General features: G+C 42.1%; 1 protein-coding gene across 3 annotated transcripts in view; it reads right to left on the bottom strand.

Moving 5' to 3' along the window:
• Window positions 1–734: 734 nt before the first annotated feature.
• Window positions 735–19,158, bottom strand: part of RBL2 (RB transcriptional corepressor like 2) — a 59,321-nt gene continuing 40,897 nt past the window's right edge. For all 3 annotated transcript variants that reach the window (XM_072117706.1, XM_072117707.1, XM_072117708.1), the window contains 12 exons: window positions 18,703–18,806; window positions 16,331–16,468; window positions 13,924–14,088; window positions 13,722–13,839; window positions 13,397–13,636; window positions 12,667–12,911; window positions 11,220–11,396; window positions 10,015–10,086; window positions 4,157–4,256; window positions 3,798–4,003; window positions 2,729–2,896; window positions 735–917 (listed from right to left, as the gene is read on the bottom strand). In XM_072117706.1, the coding sequence (XP_071973807.1) occupies window positions 738–917; window positions 2,729–2,896; window positions 3,798–4,003; window positions 4,157–4,256; window positions 10,015–10,086; window positions 11,220–11,396; window positions 12,667–12,911; window positions 13,397–13,636; window positions 13,722–13,839; window positions 13,924–14,088; window positions 16,331–16,468; window positions 18,703–18,806 (1,913 nt within the window). In that variant the 3' untranslated portion in view covers window positions 735–737. The remainder of the gene's footprint in view (window positions 918–2,728; window positions 2,897–3,797; window positions 4,004–4,156; window positions 4,257–10,014; window positions 10,087–11,219; window positions 11,397–12,666; window positions 12,912–13,396; window positions 13,637–13,721; window positions 13,840–13,923; window positions 14,089–16,330; window positions 16,469–18,702; window positions 18,807–19,158) is intronic.

The raw sequence follows: 19,158 nt of genomic DNA, 5'->3' as shown, positions 1-19,158 counted from the left end.
TATTTTGGCAGAACTCGATTGTGTACGAGTCATTTTAGTGCAATACTTGTTTATTAAAGGGAACCTTTCACCAGGGATTACATTTTCACTTAAGACAGGTTACAGAAGCCCATTACAACTGCATTGCAAACCTGTCTTACTGATTTCTCTAAGTATTTGAATTACAATATAATTGTGTGTTATAACTTACCTTGCACCCTGACATAATCCTCTGTATAGTCTTAGGGGTTGGGCTTTGGTTTGGATGCATTTCAAAAAAACAACATGAGACTTGTCTGTGCTACTCAATCCTCACTCCTCAGCCCCCACCTTTGTGCTCATGTATAGCTCCTCCCTTCTGATCCATCAGAGAGGTAAGACAAAGGTGGGGCCAAGAACTGAGCAATCTGCAGCACAGACAAGTCACATGTTGCTTTTTGAAATGCATCCAAACCAAAGCCCAACCCCTGGGACTACACAGAGGATTGTGTCAGGGTGCAGATAAGTTATAACACACAATTATATTGTAATGCAAATGCTTAGAGAAAGCAGATTCACACTGCAGGTGTAATGGGCTTCTGCAACCGGTCTTTAGTGAAAATTAGCTCCCTGGTGACAGGTTCCCTTTAAGTGCTCAGTCAGATACATATAACTCAAATTATAACACCATCAAGTTACAGCCCTGGAGTCTGAAGTCACATAATGTTACAGCATTATTATATATATATTAAATCCCGAAGCTGAGATGCTCCAACCGTTTAGCTTGTGCAGAAGGTGCCTCTGTCATTAGCCACATCTTGAAGTTTCCGATATAAGACATTATGGTTTTCCTGGCATATCCGTTTTGCTGGAGATTCATTGCCATCTTCTAGAAGGATCCCCCGTTTCTTGGTTGGGGTTTCTCCTGTCCTGATCATGCTGTTGATCTCTTGCAATCTCTGTTGGTTAAAGTCAACAGCAGATGTAAAAAGGAGTTTACTTTTATTTTATGAAATCAAATAACTAAAATTTTAAATTCAGTGTTAAGATGCCCTCTAGTAAAAGAATGCTGTCTTTACAAAAAGACAGGGATACTGCAAGGGGTTTTCTAGTTATATATTATATTATTATTGAAGCACCAGCAGATAAAAAATGAATAGTTTCCAGTCACAGATTTGTTCAACAGCAGAGCCATTCTTGCTGGACACCTATTCTATACAATGCCACCTTCCTGTAGACCACTGCAGTACTTATAATAAAACTCATTTCTTCAGCTCTGCCCACTTAATATAATCCATACAGCCACATTTAATACGCAATGACCCCATTCAATCTTGATTTGTGTCTTAATAAATAATAATTATTTATATAGCGCACAGATTACGCAGTGCAGCACAGAGCTTGCTAAATAGGTCCCTGTCCCCAATGGGGCTCACAATCTGATCAACCTATGTTCTTTTTAGTCCTTGTATTGATGCAGTGTATACATATTGAATAATTCCATCTACAGAATTAACAATTCCCTACAAATAATAATGATTATAATAAATATCCTTTTTAGTGGTACCTCTTTTATGTTTAAACTCTCTCATTTACATATAAAGTCGCATACAAAAAGAGTCAGTTTACTTTTGATGAGTCATAATAAAAGACTTCAGGGCCCATGGAAAAACTGTGCCTTGTCCTGAAGGGGCCTGGTCCTGCAGCGTTCCCTGCCTCCTGTCCAATTTGCCCTGTAGCTCACAAACAATTCTGATAATTAAAGAAGTTTCCTTATTAACTGCTTTTGTCCCCTATACAGTTTTCATCTAGTGCCCCAAAGACTAATAGCCTACAGACATGATTCACAGGACAAGCCAATGCTGAAAGTTGCAGTCCCCCTTTCTCTTAATCATGGGATCCCGGCATTCAGAACCCTCGTGATAAGATAACTACCCCCTATTCACAGGAATGTGATTTCAAGAAAACCCGTCATGCAAAATAACCCCCCTAAACTAAATATATTTTCATAAACTGCCATTAGAAAGCATTGCCTCTATCCCTTCATTGTCCCTCTACATGCCTGTAAACCTAAGCAATGAGGTCCTAAAGCTGTATGCAAATGACCTGTGAAATGTCCAATGAAGCATTAGCATATTCAAGCTGTCCACTCTATTCATGAGTGGGAGGCACAGCCACACCCCCAGTGCTTGACTGACAGCCTGTATAATGATGTGAGGCTGTATAATGATGTGCTTCCTGGTGCTGGTGGCCACGCCCCTGCAGCCTGTGTGTGCATGTGTGTGTGTGTTTAGGAGAGATACAGCAGCTCCAGGCAGCCATGTTACAGCAGAACATGTCAGATTCATGTGTAGCTGATGTCTGTGTCTCTCACCTGTGTATTAGGAGGATGCACCATGTCAGGAGATGCAGCACAGATACCAGCAATACTTTACTATACATTACACACAGACATGAGCAGGGGGAGGAGAGGGGAGGGGTAACATCACTGCCTCTGACCATGTGACCGGCCTCATTTACATGATAAAAAATAGATGATTTTACAATGAATAATGTATGAAATAACTAGATAAAGGCTGGGATGGGATCCTTGAGAGCTGCTCCAACAGGTAAAGGTGACAGGACAAGTGACACAGACCTGATCACAGGTGTCCTTTAATGAAAAATCCCTTTAAAGTAAAGGCTGGTTTATCTTGTACTTGAGTCACTTGAGCAATGTTGAGAAAAAGGATCTTTATGTAAGTTTGTCCATGTGATGTCTCAAACTCACCTTTGCTGGGCTGAGGTTAAAATAGTAGGAGATCTTTTCTCGAGGAGATAATGTGGCAGAGTCTTCACTGTGAGGGGAAATGTAGATTGGGTGACTTTGAGATAACTGCACACGACGTGGAGACCAGATCCGCATAGAAGGATAAGGTGAAATGGGAGTAGCTTCATTCTGCAATACATAAACCAGCCGAGTATAAAAACCAGTGAAGTAAATGCATTTTTATAAAAAAAGAAGTTTATGGACATCTATGGCTTGATTTATTCACCAGTGTGGATTGGATGGGCTGCTACTGGCACCTTTAAAAATAGATTTCCTTAAAAAACACTTGTGATTTTCCTTGTCCCATCTAGGAAAACCTATTTTCATATTTCGCTGATAATTATTTCACTCCTTGTATACCTTAATGACCTGAAATATCCCTTTTCAACATAACAATAGCCACAACTATTAGTACCCTTTGTCTATATGCCTCATACGGAGATCACATCGTCAGACTGCGCGCCTGTTTCTGGGATTACACGGCTTGTACAGGTATTTAACAAGTGTGTGCGCTGTGATTTTGGCGCATGCAATCCTTTTTGGGCGCAGCTGCGCTGGCTTCCATGCGGTAAAATTTAGGCGGTGTGGCGACAGACAATCTGACTGGTTCGGCTTGGGGGAGGGATTTAACTTTCAAATTGTATCGCTAGCTATTGCACTTACACGTACCACAAAAAATATGGCGAACTCCAGCGGACCTGAGCGGGGAAGTGGCACATGCAGGGTATTGGGCACACGAACTTAGTGAATCGCGGCACAGTGCATTATCCCCGGACAATGCACTTTAGGTGAACTCTAGTGGCATGATAAGTAAATGTGCCCCACAGTCTTTGCTAGTCAGTGAAGTGTAACAGTGTAAGTTACAATTAGGTCTCGGATTATATCGGTCGGAGAACATTATTAAACAATTACAATCTGAAGAGACTACTGGTTCCAGTCACAGATGATTCAACAAAAAGGCAACTCTTACTTTTACACACTGTTCTTACAAAGAATAAAGACAGTAAGAATTATATGTAAAGGTATTTACCGCATTCCCATGAGAGTATTTCAGGGCAAAGCTTTTCATATTTCCAATATAGATGTTGTTGTAGAAATGGACAAGGTCTCCTCTTTCCTCTTCTTCAGAGTCACTGCTAGCTCCTGTAAAACGTGTTGGCGTAGCGGGAGCACTGCTGGGCTGAGGTATGGGCAGGGTACTACTAGATCGCATTATTGGACTGGGTTCTCTGCTGCCTGGAAAAGAACATTTTACATGTCTTAACACACTGTTTACAACACATTAAACACATGTTTGTGTTGGATTTATAATTCAGACAGAACACCTACCACCATCAGTTCTAGAACTGGGAGCACAAGTACAACTGTATTAGTACAGCATGTACTTACCTAATTCTCTGTTGGTCTCTGTGGGGGAACCTGACCGTGCACATTCACTGCCACCAGACTGCCACCTTCTTCTGGATTTTATAAGAACTCTTCTGTACACCTATATCGTGTAGAAAGAAAAAACTGAACAGGAAGATCTTTTTTTATAAAAAAATAAAGTGCAACATGAAATGGAAAAACGGATAATTTCCAAACTTTCCAAGATGTCCTTCACAAGTGTACTACTGGATTGAGCACACGGCTATCTGGCATATGATGTGCCATAAATTTATGTCCACCTTTGACAGACATTGGGGGTTATTTGTTATTATGTATGATGCTAGGGGATTTATTAAAGTAATCTCAAGATGAGTAAAAAAGAAATCAGCAGCAGCACATGCACATGCACGATAAGGGGAGTAAAGCGACTATGAGATTTTTTTTGTGATTTATTTTAAAAAAAAATCGCAAGTCATAAATTTGGCTTTACAATTCGTTGCTCAAGCAGTGGCCCAAAAAAATTCATTATAAATGACTCCCATAGAGTCTGATGATATTAACTGCCTAAAATTCATTGCTGAGTAACTATTATGATAGGCTACCATGTTTTTAGAAAAGTTAAGAAAAGAGGACAAATTTGTCTTAAAGGGAACCTGGCACCACACCAGAGCCTACAAAAACAGTACCCTCTTCTGTAAAGGGTACAGTACATCCCCTGGAGATATTTTTAGTATTTGTAGGGTACAGCATGAATAAAAAATTCATCTTTTATTCTTCTTTACAATGCAGTCAGGCAACCCTGCCTCCTGCTCTCAGGTACCCCCACTTCCTGCAGTCAGTTTGCCCTGCCCATTCCACACATTTGGCCTCCTAGCACTGCCTCCTAATTGCAGAGTCATTCTCTGGGTATCCACAATTAGTAGGCAATTAGTGGGCAGAGCAAACTGACTGTAGGAGGCGGGGTTGCCTGACTGCCTTTTACAAAAGAATAAAAGATGATTTTTCATTCATGTTCCAACCTAGTATAATGACGACGGCGGAGCGCTGGTGCTCTCCTACTCACTGCTCCAGATCTCGTGTTCAGAGGGGCGCTGCCCCTTCTGATCATCTCCCCCCTGGCCGCCGGCCTGTTGCATTGTAGTGCAGGAAGCCGGGCTGAATGGTCTGCCAGGTGCTTTCCAAGCCTTACTCCACTCATAGATTTCCTGCCAGTGATAATGGTGTTTCCTGGAGTCCATTCCAGAGTTTCCATTGAGTCTGCTCTACACAGGTTTCTGCAGGACCTGCAATAACATCACTTCCTGTGATGAAAGAGAATTGTTCATCTGACCCAAGCAACCAATCCTGGCCCTCCAGCACATATTTATTGGACCCTGCCCTCTCCTTCAGTACCTGAAGGTCAAAGTACCTTGTGATTTGCCTGAATTGATGTGCTGCCTTTGTCATTCTGCTGTATAGCCTTGTCCTCTGGATCTGCACAGCGGTTGTACTTCATGGTGCCTACCTCTGACCTTGTTCGGGTATTCCATAGTCTTCCTGTCATGTGTTCCTATCTTCTTAGATGTGCATCTGGTATCCCCTTGGTTCAGCCATCTCCACCATCAGGAGCTCTGTGAGAAATAAGGGGATCACTGGGTCATTGCCCTCTGAGGAGGTGGGTCTTGTGGCACAGTGGGTCCACACCCTCTGCTCCATGACAGTACCCTCAAGCCTTGGACCCCACTGGTCAAACCGTGCCTGCCATACGTGATGTACTAGGTGAACTGAAGCATCAGAGTGAATGTCAGGATGTATTGATGCAATACATGCACTCTATTTCTCTCCAACCGCAATGCAAGTACAGCACCCACTCCTACACCCATAGGCCCTGCGGCCATGGATCCTGGGCCGTCTTCCATTGGCATGGTGCTTCCGCTACCTCCACGCTATAGTGGTGATCCTAAGGGTTGTCGTGGCTTCCTTAATCAATGCCTGATCCATTTTGAGTTACATGGGATGAGGTTTCCAGCTGAGCTCCCAAGGGTAGCCTTCATTGTGTCCTTGCGAGATCCAAAAGCCGCTAACCTACATTTACCTACCTAGACTTTCCGGTCTACCTTCCGGATGGTCTTTGAAGAACCAGGTCACACAGCTACAGCATCTTCCTCAATGCAACGTTTACATCAAGGTTCCATGACAGTGGGTCAGTATGTAATTCATTTTCATACCTTGGCTGCTGAGCTGCTTTGGAATGATGATGCGCATTTGGCCATATTCTGGGAGGGAATCTCCAACAGAATCAAAGATGAACTTGCTGGTCGTGATCGTCCTTCCTCAGACCGCTCCCTGTAGTGCATATCAATACTTGTGGTCAAATAAATCAGGTCATCTAGTGTGGAAGTTCTTTGCAATAGAAGACCAACTAGCCTTGCACCAATCTTCCATAATCTTCCGCAATGACCCACTCTCGCTGAAGAGCCCATTCAAATCAAGCATATCCAAATTGCAGTGACAAGAATCATTTCCTGTGCAATTGTCCACGGAGGCCGGCAAACGCCCGTTTCTAGGATCTGTTGGGGAGGCGATTCCAGACAGAGAGAAATCCTCCTCAAAATTGACTGAATCTCTCCTACGACCAATACTTTGTCAGTACATCTTGTACTTTGTCAGTATGCGAGCTGCTGGACTGTGATTCGGGTCCTACCGCAAACTTTATTCAGCAAGCCCTAATTTTGCAATACCGGATTCCAACCACTTGCCTTGATAATCCTCTGTTGGTGACTTCTTTAAATGGACGGCCTCTTATGGAACCCATGCTCCTTGCTACTAAACCCATGAGGATGAAAATAGAGGCTCTGCACGCAGAGTTGTTCTCCTTTTATGTTCTGCCAGCCTGTGTGAATGCCATTATTCTAGGTCTACCCTGACTGCGTCTGCACACTCCCACTCTCGACTGGCACTCTGGGCACTACGTTGGGGAACCTCCTGTCAATCCTATCGGAGATCTGACCTTTGACTCCACCTGCAGTGCATGAAGATTTGTCTGGACTACCCCTACAGTCACTCCCTCCTCATTGGACTTACAACAGTCCGATTGATCTATTGCCTGGTGCAACGCCTCCTCAGGGATGAGTCTATCCACTTTTGCTTCTAAAGCGATATCTGACTACATCAAAGAGAACCTCGAGAGGGGCTTTATTCACAAGCCTACCTTGCCTGCTGGTGCTGGGTTCTTCTTTTTCCAGAAAAAGGATGGTTCATTGGAGCCTTGCATTGATTAGAGTGGACTGAATAAAGTGACAATAAAGAACGTTATCCTCTCCTGCTAATTTCTGAACTTTTTAAAAGAATCCGGGGAGGCAAGGTAAAACCTGATCCGTATTTGTAAGGGTGGAAGACTTTCAACACCCGTGATTGTCACTATGAATATCTAGTTATGCCCTTTGGACTTTGCAATGCTCAAGTGGTATTCCAGGACTTTGTGAATGATATTTTCCAGGACTTGCTTTATGTATGGGTTAACGTTTACCAGTCTAATGTTTTCTCCAGACTATGTTACTCACCGTAACTACTGGGAGCCCACACTTCCTAAGGATGTGTTATGTATCAGCCTGCACCACCTGTGCCCACAATAAAGCTTCTAGGCCCAAACCAGCTAGACTCTTGTTGCCTCTGCAGATTCCCAATATTCCCTGGCAACACATTGCATTTATTAAAGAACTTCCAGTATCTGCCGGTCGTACAGTCATCTGCATAATCGTAGACCGGTTTTCCAAAATGACCTACTTTGTGCCATTATCTGGGCTGCCTTCGGCTGCAAATGTTGCCAAGCTATTTATAGACTACATATTCCGCTTGCATGGACTGCTTCTTCACATAGTGTCAGATTAGGGTGTCCAGTTCACTCCAAATTTTGGAGAGCTCTTTTGCATACCATCCCCAATCCAATGGGCAGGTTGAACGGGCGAATCAAATATTAGAGAATTACCTTCAGCATTTTGTCTCTGCCCAAGGTAGTAATTGAACCCAGTTGTTATGTTGGGCAAAGTTCACCCACAATAATTACGCTAGTCCTCAGGATCTTCCCTGTTTTTTGTTTATGGTTTACATCCTCGTACTTCTCTTCCCGTTGTTACTTCCTTTGAGGTCCCTGCTGCTGACTCTTTTAGAAACTTTTTGGAAATATGGGGCCAGACTAAGAACTGTATTGGTAAGGATGTCCCTCGAATGAAGGTTTATGCAGACAAGAGAAGAAGAAAACCACCTCAGCTCTCTCTTGGAGATAAGTTTGGCCTTCCTCAAAAAACAATCGCTTGAAAAGAGGACCTTTTGTAATTTTGATGAGAAATAGTGAGGTTACTTATAAGCTACAATTACCTCCTTCTCTGCAGATTCCCAACTCCTTCCATGTATCCTTTCTGAAACCTGTTGTGTTTGCAACCACTTCTCCTCAGTTCTTTCAACTTCTACCCGGGAGACTCTGACTATGGGGCACATTTACTAAGGGTCCACAGCCGCGAATCCGTCAGGTTTTTCCCGAATATTTCCGCTTTGCGCTGTATTTCACGGGATTGTGGCGCACGTGATCGATTTGTGGCGCAATCGCGCCGACTTTCGCATGACAGAAATCGGGGGGCGTGGCCACCGGACAACCCGAAGGATTCGGAAAAACCGCGGAATTTAAAAAGCCATTTGTGTCACAAGATCAAGCACTCACATACACCAGAAAAAAGCAGGTGAACTTCGGCGGACCTCGGCGCAGCAGCGAAACATGGTGAATATCGGCGCACGGACCTTAGTGAATCCCGGCAGAACCCGAATCAGCGTCGGAGAACCCGCCGCTGGATCGCAACTGGACCGGGTAAGTAAATGTGCCCCTATGTCTTCAAGGTCAAAGTCCTCCTGGACATCAAGAAAGGTGGCAAGAAGACCTATCATCTAGTGGATTGGAGGGGTTTGGTCCTGAAGAGAGGTCTTGGGAAGCAGAGGAGAACATTAATGCTCCTAATCTTCTTAAAAGGTTCACGTCTTGTCTAGTCCTTAAGAAGAGGGAGCAAAAAGGGGGGGGGGGGACTGTGCAGCACCAGTACTCTCCTACTCACTTCTCCAGATCTTATTTTCTTCTTCACTTTGCCTGCTGGCCAGTTGCACTGAAAGAGAGGGCAGGTATTCCAATAAATATCTGCTGGAGGGCCAGGATTGGTTGCTCAGGTCACATGAACAATTCTCTTACATCACTTGAAGTGATGTCATCGCAGGTCCTGAAGAAACCAGAGTAGAGCAGTGGGTCCACACCCTCTGCTCCGTGACAACTAGAAATATGTTAAAAAGACCTCCAGGGGACACACATATTACAGAAGGAGATACTATTTGTGGGCTTCATGGGAGGGGTTTAGTGTGGTGACAGTTTCTCTTTAAGACTAGCACTGAATTATGACAAAGGAGGGCTTTGAAGTTGAGATTTTATAGGTTAACATCTGTTGGATGAGAAATGTAGTGAAATATTAAATGGAGTGGGTTACCAGTAAGAAAATAAACCTGAAATCATGTACTAAACCAAAAAGGTAATTTTGTTTCTCCTAAACTCAGTGGTCGGGAATAATCTTCATATACAAAAAAAACAAGAAAAGATCATTTACTGTGGTTCTTGGTAAAATGTGCAGGACTTAACCTGTGAGGACTTCTGTTAAGGTCCCGCAGCCAGGTTTGACCACAGGACTCATCAATAATCATGAAAGCTCCTCAATAATCATCAACATTCTACAGAGTCTGACACCACTGCTCTTTTACATGGGCCCTCCATTGTCACAACTGCCTGTTTGGATATCATCCCCCTATCCTGTAGTTAAGGGACCATGTTTACAGCTTTTTTTTAACTTAGTTTGCGGCTTTGTACATACGTGGCTCTTGGCATGAGGCTGTGTACGATAGCATCTCATGATGTTGTGGAATGATATGTCTTCTTTTGTTACCTGTTTAAAACAATTGAAAGGACACCTGTTTATCTAGTCAAATCATACATTAATCATTCTAAAATGATCTTTTCTTTATTGTGCAATTGAGACTGGGCACATGGAAAGAGAAAGTGATGTCACCCCTGTTATCCCTCCTCTCTCCTTCCCCTGCTCATGTCTGTGTGTAATGTTTAGGAAAGCATTGCTAGTGCCTGTGCTTTATTTGCTGACATGCTGTGTTCTGCTATACACATGTGTAATACAGACATCAGCTACACATGTATCTGACATGTTCTGCTTATACACATGGCTGCCACCAGCACCTGGAAGTATAGAGAGGAACCAACACCAGGAGTGTCACATCATTATACAGGTTGTCAGTCGTGTATAGGAGAGTCCCTTACACTAAAGGGCTGCAGGGGGCGCCAGCAACAGGAAGTATAGAGAGGAGCCAGCACCAGTTGGGTCACATCATTATACAGGCTGTCAGTCAAGAACTTGGGGGTGTGGCTGTGCCTCCCACTTATGAATAAGCTGGGCAGCTAAATATGATAATGATCCATTGGACCATAATCAGGTCATATGCATACAGCTTTAGTACCTTATTGTTTAAGTTTACAGGCATCTAGTGGGACAATGATAGGATAGGGGCAATGCTTTCTAATGGCAGTTTATGAAAATATATTTAGTTTTGGGGGTTAATTTGCCTGGCTGGTGCTTCTTAAAATAAAAAGAATAATGGAGGCCAGTTTAAGCAATAGTATATTGTAAGCTACTATCAATATTTTTCTCATTGTTCTCCTGTATAAACAGACAGAAGGGGTGGTTTAGAAAACCAAGAGGGCTGGAACGGAGCTATTCGGACAAGGGTCTTCAAGAGGGTTAAAATGCTTTATTCCATAGTAGACGCGTTTCGGGCTAATCAGCCCTTCTTCAAGTACAATTGGATAAAATAGGAGGTGATTTTCAGCGGCAGCTTAATCCGCCAAATCTCCTGTATAAGACTTACATAAGTTTTACACTGTACCTCATTCTTATTGGTGTTCTTAAATATTAAATCAATTTTCTTAATGAAAAGAATTTTCTTTAGTTTTCAAATTCAATGTCTTGCACATTCTGTGAATAAATAAAATCAATTTTTAATGCCTCACCTTGGCCATCACATAAACAGCACACATCATAAGCTGGTCCAAATGCCGGCCTTTCATAAGTTCTGGACAGTTCACTAGTGAAAACTCAAAGCAAGTCCAAATCTTTTTCCGAAGTTCATCAGAAATTTCTAACTTGTGACACAGGTCCCGCAGACGAACACTGGCTAGATGATAAACCTAATGTAGGAAAAGGAAGAAACACATTAGAATTTAAACAGATATGAGGCCACTTTTACAGTGTGCTCCTAAACAAATATTGCATTTTTGTCATTGTCTGAACAGTATACATCACATACAGTAAGAACTAGACACAGGATTAAAATGCATGCTGTAAAACAAGTATAAGTTCAGCGGAGGCCATAATAGCCAATGAGAAAAAAGAGGTCACTGTATGGCACCCATCCCAAACCCCCACTGAACGCACACCATGGTTGTTAGGGAACAACCATGGTGTGCATTCAGTGGGGGGGGGGGGTTGGTATTGGTGCCATACAGTGACATCACTGAGGGCAGTGACAGGTATATAGAGAGGTACATCACTAGGGGGACACCCTGAACATCGACAGCAGCCAATCTGTTCCTGGTGCCGATGTTTTCTCCCGCTCGAGCCTTCAGTGGGAGATGTTGAACAAGATTACGTATGCCACAGTTTAAGGATACAGGGGCATACATCCGTTGTAAGTATATGCAGAGAGTCTTCCTGACTTATACTTACAATGGAGGCAAAAAACAAGATGCCTTACACAGGGAATATAATTCCACAAAATAAAGGACTTCCATCATTATAAGTTGGCAAAGTGTTTTCCCATCATAAGACTATGGAAAGAGGGAGGTCATGCCTCTTGCGTGATAAATACCTCCCTCTCACATGTTGTAAATAATTAGCAGCCTGGAGCACGGAACATCGAAGCCTCACACTCCAGCCTGCTTTTTATAACTCTTTTTTTCCAGGTGATCCTGGCGTGTCAAGATAATAGTAGTAGAGTAGTAGCGCTGGGATTGGAATGAAAATGGAGGACAGGTTGGTACGTTTAGTTTTTTTTGTTTACTTTTCAGTAGTGGTAGATTTCCTTTATTCATTCATACAATGTATTTTATCTTGAGTTTTCTGTTGGAAAAATCTATGGCAAAGTTGCTCTCCCTTTGAAACCAATAGGAAAGAGCAGTTTTGTTATGTGAGCGCCACAGACTGATTGCAGAAAAAAGATGCAAGGGCATTAATAAATAAAAGGACATTTGGTTACAATCCACATTGGAATTTTGAAATAGTTTCTGATATATGACTGTTCCCCAACGCTCCTTTTTCTAATAATACATACATTGCAACCTTAATAATGGGGAAAGGATTGAGAAGGAAAAGGAAGAAAAGAAAAATTAAAGGTGATGACAAATACAAGAAAGACACTTATTTGTTATAATTATTACATTTTTAAGAGATTGCTCTTACCCTTCTGCAGAAAAGAGACAGAGAACCCACTTTCTTTAATTTGTTGCTGGCATTTTGTTGTCCTGGGGAAACTGGGACCTGAGGGATGGTTACTTGTCCTGCAACTTGCATCTGTTGCGTGGTCATTGGGCTAGCAAGAGCCTGGGCTGTGAGTGGCTGAATGGAACTAGACACACCACAAGCTTGTCCACTCATACTGACTTGTACTGGAAAAAACGTGATGCCTCCATTCTCATTAGCTATACCTAAAAGGGGGATGATAAAAGCAGACAGTCACAGCCAAATAAAATGTTAACAGTTTTCTAACTTTAGCTTCAAGGTCAAAGCAGGGAGAAAATAAATAAAATTGCTCTGGCTCCCCTTGTCCAGTGTTGCAGCCTCCAGAGAGCAAGTGCAAAAAAAAAAAAAACGATATTCATTAAAACTTCACCTTTTATTCCAGATCTAGTTTTTAGTCATGGTCTGACCATGACTAAGAACTAGATATGGATGTTCGACGCGAAGGTCGTTACAGAATCATGCATCGAGTGATGTTCTTTTAACTTATATGGAATAAAAGATGAAGTTTTAATGAATATCGATTTTTTGAAGTGCTGCAGCCAAACGTTTTACTTTGCACAAGTGTGTTTATGTTTGCCTTTGCCCCTGTCCCAAGCCTCCCAGTGCTTATTAGATGAGGTTATAAATCTCATGTAATCTTCATAAGCTTGTAAACTTCTAGATGACTTACCTTGTACAGGAATAGTGAGTGTTTGACCATTATTTGCTGTTACAGTAGCAGTCGCCATGGTCACCAGTGTCTGCCCAGAAACAGGTGAGGCAGTGGATTCAGCAACAGAATGAGGAGATGCTTGTGCTGGACTCCCTTCTTCAGATGGGCTATCAGAGTCAATGAAGAGACGGCGTCGAGCTGTGCCGGCTATAGGAGAGCTATATCGGTCAAACAAGGTGGGCGAGGATGAGGAAAGGTCTAAAAGACATAGTACACATATGATAAGCGCTGTAAGAACAAAATATATTTTTCGGATAATAAATGTAAAGAAAGTCTCACACACTTTTTCCAAGACAGGATGCATCTGCCCGTATTTCGTTGACTCTTCTTGAAGTAAGAGGAGCAGAAGAGCCTGTAACATTGTTACCAACTGCTCCTTCAAAATAATGTGGGTGCATTACCTGGAAAAATACATATAATCATTCATATTGGACTAAATCTACAATGTCTCATTGTCTAGATATAAATTGGTAATGCCCTTCTACCTCTTCGCACAGTGGAATTTTTCCATCACTGTCTCTAATCTTGTCCCACAGAGGAGAGTCAGGAGCCCATGCCATGCTCTCTAGAATCTGCTCCTCGATCTGGTTTAGGTGTTTTACTACTTCTCGACATAAACCATCTTCTGCCTTAATCACGAGTTCAATTACCTGGAAAGGAAAAAAAGCAACCTCTTAACCTACAGACATTTACCATGTTTTACAATCCTCCAGGTTCTCAGAGATCCTGTAAAGGTTACTTCTAAATGTGACACATAGGGACACATATCCAAAATAGTACGATCCATCACTACATACAGGAGTTCCGCGTTGAGTCTTAGCCATACAAATATCCTTTATTCAATAAAATGCATGATATGCATGATACAACACAAGGAGACAGTATGGTTAACGCTTTTTGCCGCTAAGCGTCTTAATCATAACCTGCACTAACTTTCACTGTGCTGACTTATAACTGTTTCAGCTGTGCGGGTCAGGGGAGGAATCAGGTGAGTTGAAAAAATTCTTAAAAGTTACATTGCTAGTCAATAATTGTGAACTAATAGCATGGAAAGCATGGCCTTCCAATGGGAAACTACCTGTGACCGAGACCACAATGTGTCCTAATATCACAGGTGATGAAATACAGGTACAAATTACATCATCATACATCAAGAAAATAAGAAGAGAACTGGGGGTTTAGGATTCCTAAAAATTTCATCAAAATACTAAATATAATCTAAAAGGGAACCTAGAGAAAGAGAAAATGTATTTCCAATGCACAGATACCGCAAGTCAATGTAGACTGTGGAAAAAATGTATGCAGATCCATTCTAAAAATAGAACATTCCTAAATGAATAAATTAATTAGTAAATGTTATGTCATAATATAGGTACATAAGCATGTATGAGTCACACAAACCTCCAATTCTCAAACAAATTTGATTGAGTAATACATGGGAATTGTCACAACATATCTGAGGGTAATATACCTATATCGCAAAAGCAGAGGAGAGAAAGCAAAAAAGGTAATGCATGCAGAACACAATCAATCAGTACGTGAGAATAAGGTCTTGCCGCTTATTCAAACCCAGCGGCACCCTACTCTCCAGCATGAATATCCAAAATGCTTCTTGATTCATAAGTTTCCTCTTAATATTGCCTCCCCTAATAGGATGTGTGACTTTTTCAATTCCCATCCACACTAAATGTTTAGTGGGCTTCTTGTGTGTCTCTCTAAAATGCCTGGAAGCCGCTGATATATTAACCGCATCATTTAACACGTCTGAAAGATGCCGTTTAATTGTTGACTAGCAATGTAACTTTTAAGGTGGTATTACGTTTTTAATTTACGTATAAGAATTTTTTCAACTCACCTGATGTCATGTGAGGGAGGGGGAGTGTTGCTTGTCATCATGTGATCGGGTGGGAGGGTTTGGTCCCCCCCCCCCTGACCCGCACAGCTGAAACAGTTATAAGTCAGTACAGTGAAAGTTAGTGCAGGTTATGATTAAGATGTTTCGTGTCGAAAGGCGTTAACCATACTGTCTCCTCGTGTTGTATCATGCATTTTATCGAATAACGGACATGTGTTTGGCTAAGACTCAACGTGGAACTCCTGTATGTAGTGCTGGATCATACTATTTTGGATATTGCTACCAGACGGCTGTGGATCGTTTCCTGTGCACCAGAACGAGCTCAGGAGTTGCAGTGCCGAATTAAGGTCCCATGGTGGGGGAGGTTTTTTTGTCTACATTTTGTAGAGCAATACGTATATGAATCTATAGGGACACATAGGTTCATGGTTTTCAGGATTTGCGCTTCTGGGACAGGTATTGGAACAACTGCACTGGCTTCCATGCGACAGAAATTGGGGGCATGCTGTTGGATGATTCTACGAATTAGGACTGAGTGCGGGATTCAACTCAATTTGTGTCGCAAGACAATGCACTTACACAAACCAGGAAGGAGAAGGTGAACTCTGGCGGATCTGAGCGTGGAAGCTACACATGCAGGATATCGGGCGCACAATCTTAGTGAATCGTGCAGAGTGCATGATCGTTGGAACAATGCACTTTGGATGAACTCCTAGGTCGGGTAAGTGAATGTGCTCCATAGTTCTCATACTATACCAGACTTGAAGAAATTATAAATATTCATCTTATGTGCTTTTAAAGCAAAGGAAAAATATGAAAGAAACAATGAGTTTCACTTTTCATTCATTACACTGGTTTTCCAATCTGGCACATTCTTAGCTTACACGGCTAAAATGGGTCATCCAGACACATTACGCTGACAGCTTATTACAGTAACCAGGCAATTTATGGTAAAGAAGCAGTGAAAGAAGATTCCATGGGGTTTAATATACCAGGCAGGACAGTGGTGATATCCATCATTTTTCTTATATAGGTACCTTGTAAAATTGGTAGGGTACCAAGTCAAACATCTCCATTATCTGAGGAAAAGTACCAGGGGGTTTGTATGAAAACATGATAACTTCAAGACAGCATGCTATAAGAGATTTGTGGAAGATCTCCTGTTCCAATATGTTCTGCAAAAGACCAATAACAGTGGACTTATGTGATTACAATTAATCCAGGCAAAAAGAATATGGTCGCTTTTATTAAAGATTTTATACATTGAAGTCAAATCTAATTTAAAAAAAAACATTTTCTAAACATATTCCAAACATATCATATTTAGCGAAAGAAAGTTCAATATTTCAAGAAAGAAAAAGATCAACAATACTACTAAACACTATGTAGATATAATAATGGAGTACCATATAACCTTCAGTATAAGCCGACATGTGAAAACCTATTGACTCGAATATAAGCCGAGGGCGAGAAATGCATTGGTCACAGCCCCCTGTAATATATAGCCAGCCAGCCTCCTGTAGTATATAGCCAGCCAGCCCACAGTAGTATATAGCCAGCCAGCCCACAGTAATATATAACCTGCCAGCCCACAGTAATATATAACCTGCCAGCCCACAGTAGTATATAGCCAGCCTGCCCCCTGTTGTCCTGCCCCTCTTCTTGCTTCAGATCCTTTTCGGGTCCTTCGGTCAAATTTTGTGCTGAAAAGCTCGGTTTTAACTCCAGTATATACGGTAATTGTGACCTCTTAAACCATTTCTAATGATTTACTGTATATCAGTATTGTTTGTGTGTGTGTGTGTTTGTACCTTTGTGTATTTAAATGTAGTCCCTAAAAAAATGCACTTGTTTGCAAATATAAAGAATAAACAAATTTGCCCTTCCAGAACATAAACATGCTTAATGTGAGTGGACTTGCTTCCAAACCAAAAGCGAGTCCCTACTTCTCTTCTGAAAGATCACCCGCTCCCCCCTTGTTTAGGCACTGATCCAGTTCATCCTCCGGTACACGACTTCACTTACAGCATCTACACTCACTCACTTTATTAGGGACACCATGCCTGAGCATTCCTCAGAGATTTTGGTCCATATTGATATGATGGCATCATCAGATTTGTCAGCTGCACATCCATGATGCGAATCTCCCGTTCCACCACATCCCAAAGATGTTCTATTAGATTGAGATCTGGTGACTGTGGAGGCCATTTGAGTACAGTGAACTCATTGTCATGTTCAAGAAACCAGTCTGAGATGATTCCAGCTTTATGACATGGCGCATTATCCTGCTGAAAGTAGCCATCAGATGTTGGGTACATTGTGGTCATAAAGGGATTGACATGGTCAGCAACAATACTCAGGTAGGCTGTGGCGTTGCAACGATGCTCAATTGGTACCAAGGGGCCCAAAGAGTGCCAAGAAAATATTCCCCACACCATGACACCACCACCACCAGCCTGAACCGTTGATACAAGGCAGGATGGATCCATGCTTTCATGTTGTTGACGCCAAATTCTGACCCTACCATCCGAATGTCGCAGCAGAAATCGAGACTCATCAGACCAGGCAACGTTTTTCCAATCTTCTACTGCCCAATTTCAATGAGCTTGTGCAAATTGTAGCCTCAGTTTCCTGTTCTTAGCTGAAAGGAGTGGCACCCGGTGTGGTCTTCTGCTGCTGTAGCCCATCTACCTCAAAGTTCGATGTACTGTGCGTTCAGAGATGCTCTTCTGCCTACCTTGGTTGTAACGGGTGGCGATTTGAGTCACTGTTGCCTTTCTATCAGCTCGAACCAGTCTGCCCATTCTCCTCTGACCTCTGGCATCAACAAGGCATTTCCGCCCACAGAACTGCCGCTCACTGGATGTTTTTCTTTTTCGGACCATTCTCTGTAAACCCTAGAGATGGTTGTGCGTGAAAATTCCAGTAGATCATCAGTTTCTGAAATACTCAGACCAGCCCTTCTGGCACCAACAATCATGCCAAGTTCAAAGGCACTCAAATCACCTTTCTTCCCAATACTGATGCTCGGTTTGAACTGCAGGAGATTGTCTTGACCATGTCTACATGCCTAAATGCACTGAGTTGCCGCCATGTGATTGGCTGATTAGAAATTAAGTGTTAACGAGCAGTTGGACAGGTGTACCTAATAAAGTGGCCGGTGAGTGTATATGTTCAGGCATATCAAGGAAGGTCTGAGCCATCACATACATACAACAGAATATCATTGTGGGCCCAAACCTTCAGGTTATATTTTCTTAGTAAATTTGCCTTGTAGAAGATTAGTCTGGATCCATTTGGAGACTAACCAATAGAAAGCAGTTCATGAGGATGATGTATGCTCGGCAATACTAAGGAAATGCAAATTGCTTGATAAAAACAGTAATTTAAGACAAAGAGTGAAACTTACAGACAGATCCACATCTCCCAGACGCTTCTTCTCCCGCTCCACCACTGATTCCACAACCTTATAATACAGCGCCTCTGCCAGTCTGAAATATTTCTTTGAAATGTCTGGAATATTTAAAACTTACAGGTAAAGCAAGATCATAAACTTGTATCTCTGTTCCTCCATTTTGCACATACGATTTATAATCAAACCAGAAGTAATTCTTTTTTAACCCCTTAACGGCCAGGCCCTTTTTTGCATTTTCATAGTGAAAATACAATTAAGAGTTACTGGTGGGAATGAAGAGGATGAAACGAATAAAGTGAGCCCAAAATATGAACAGGAGCCAATTTCTTAGATTGAATAGTGGCGTATCAAGTCCATCATACCAGGTGCACCCGACCTGTAATTTTGATATTCTGTCAGTTCTGTTGGTTAATATAAGGTCCAAGAGTTTACATGTTATCCAACTAGCTG

This window comes from Engystomops pustulosus, chromosome 7 (assembly GCF_040894005.1).
Source record: "Engystomops pustulosus chromosome 7, aEngPut4.maternal, whole genome shotgun sequence".
In the NCBI taxonomy this organism is placed as follows: Eukaryota; Metazoa; Chordata; class Amphibia; order Anura; family Leptodactylidae; genus Engystomops; species Engystomops pustulosus.
The sequence above is the reverse complement of the archived record's forward strand: the minus strand, read 5'-3'. Positions and strand labels throughout refer to the sequence as shown.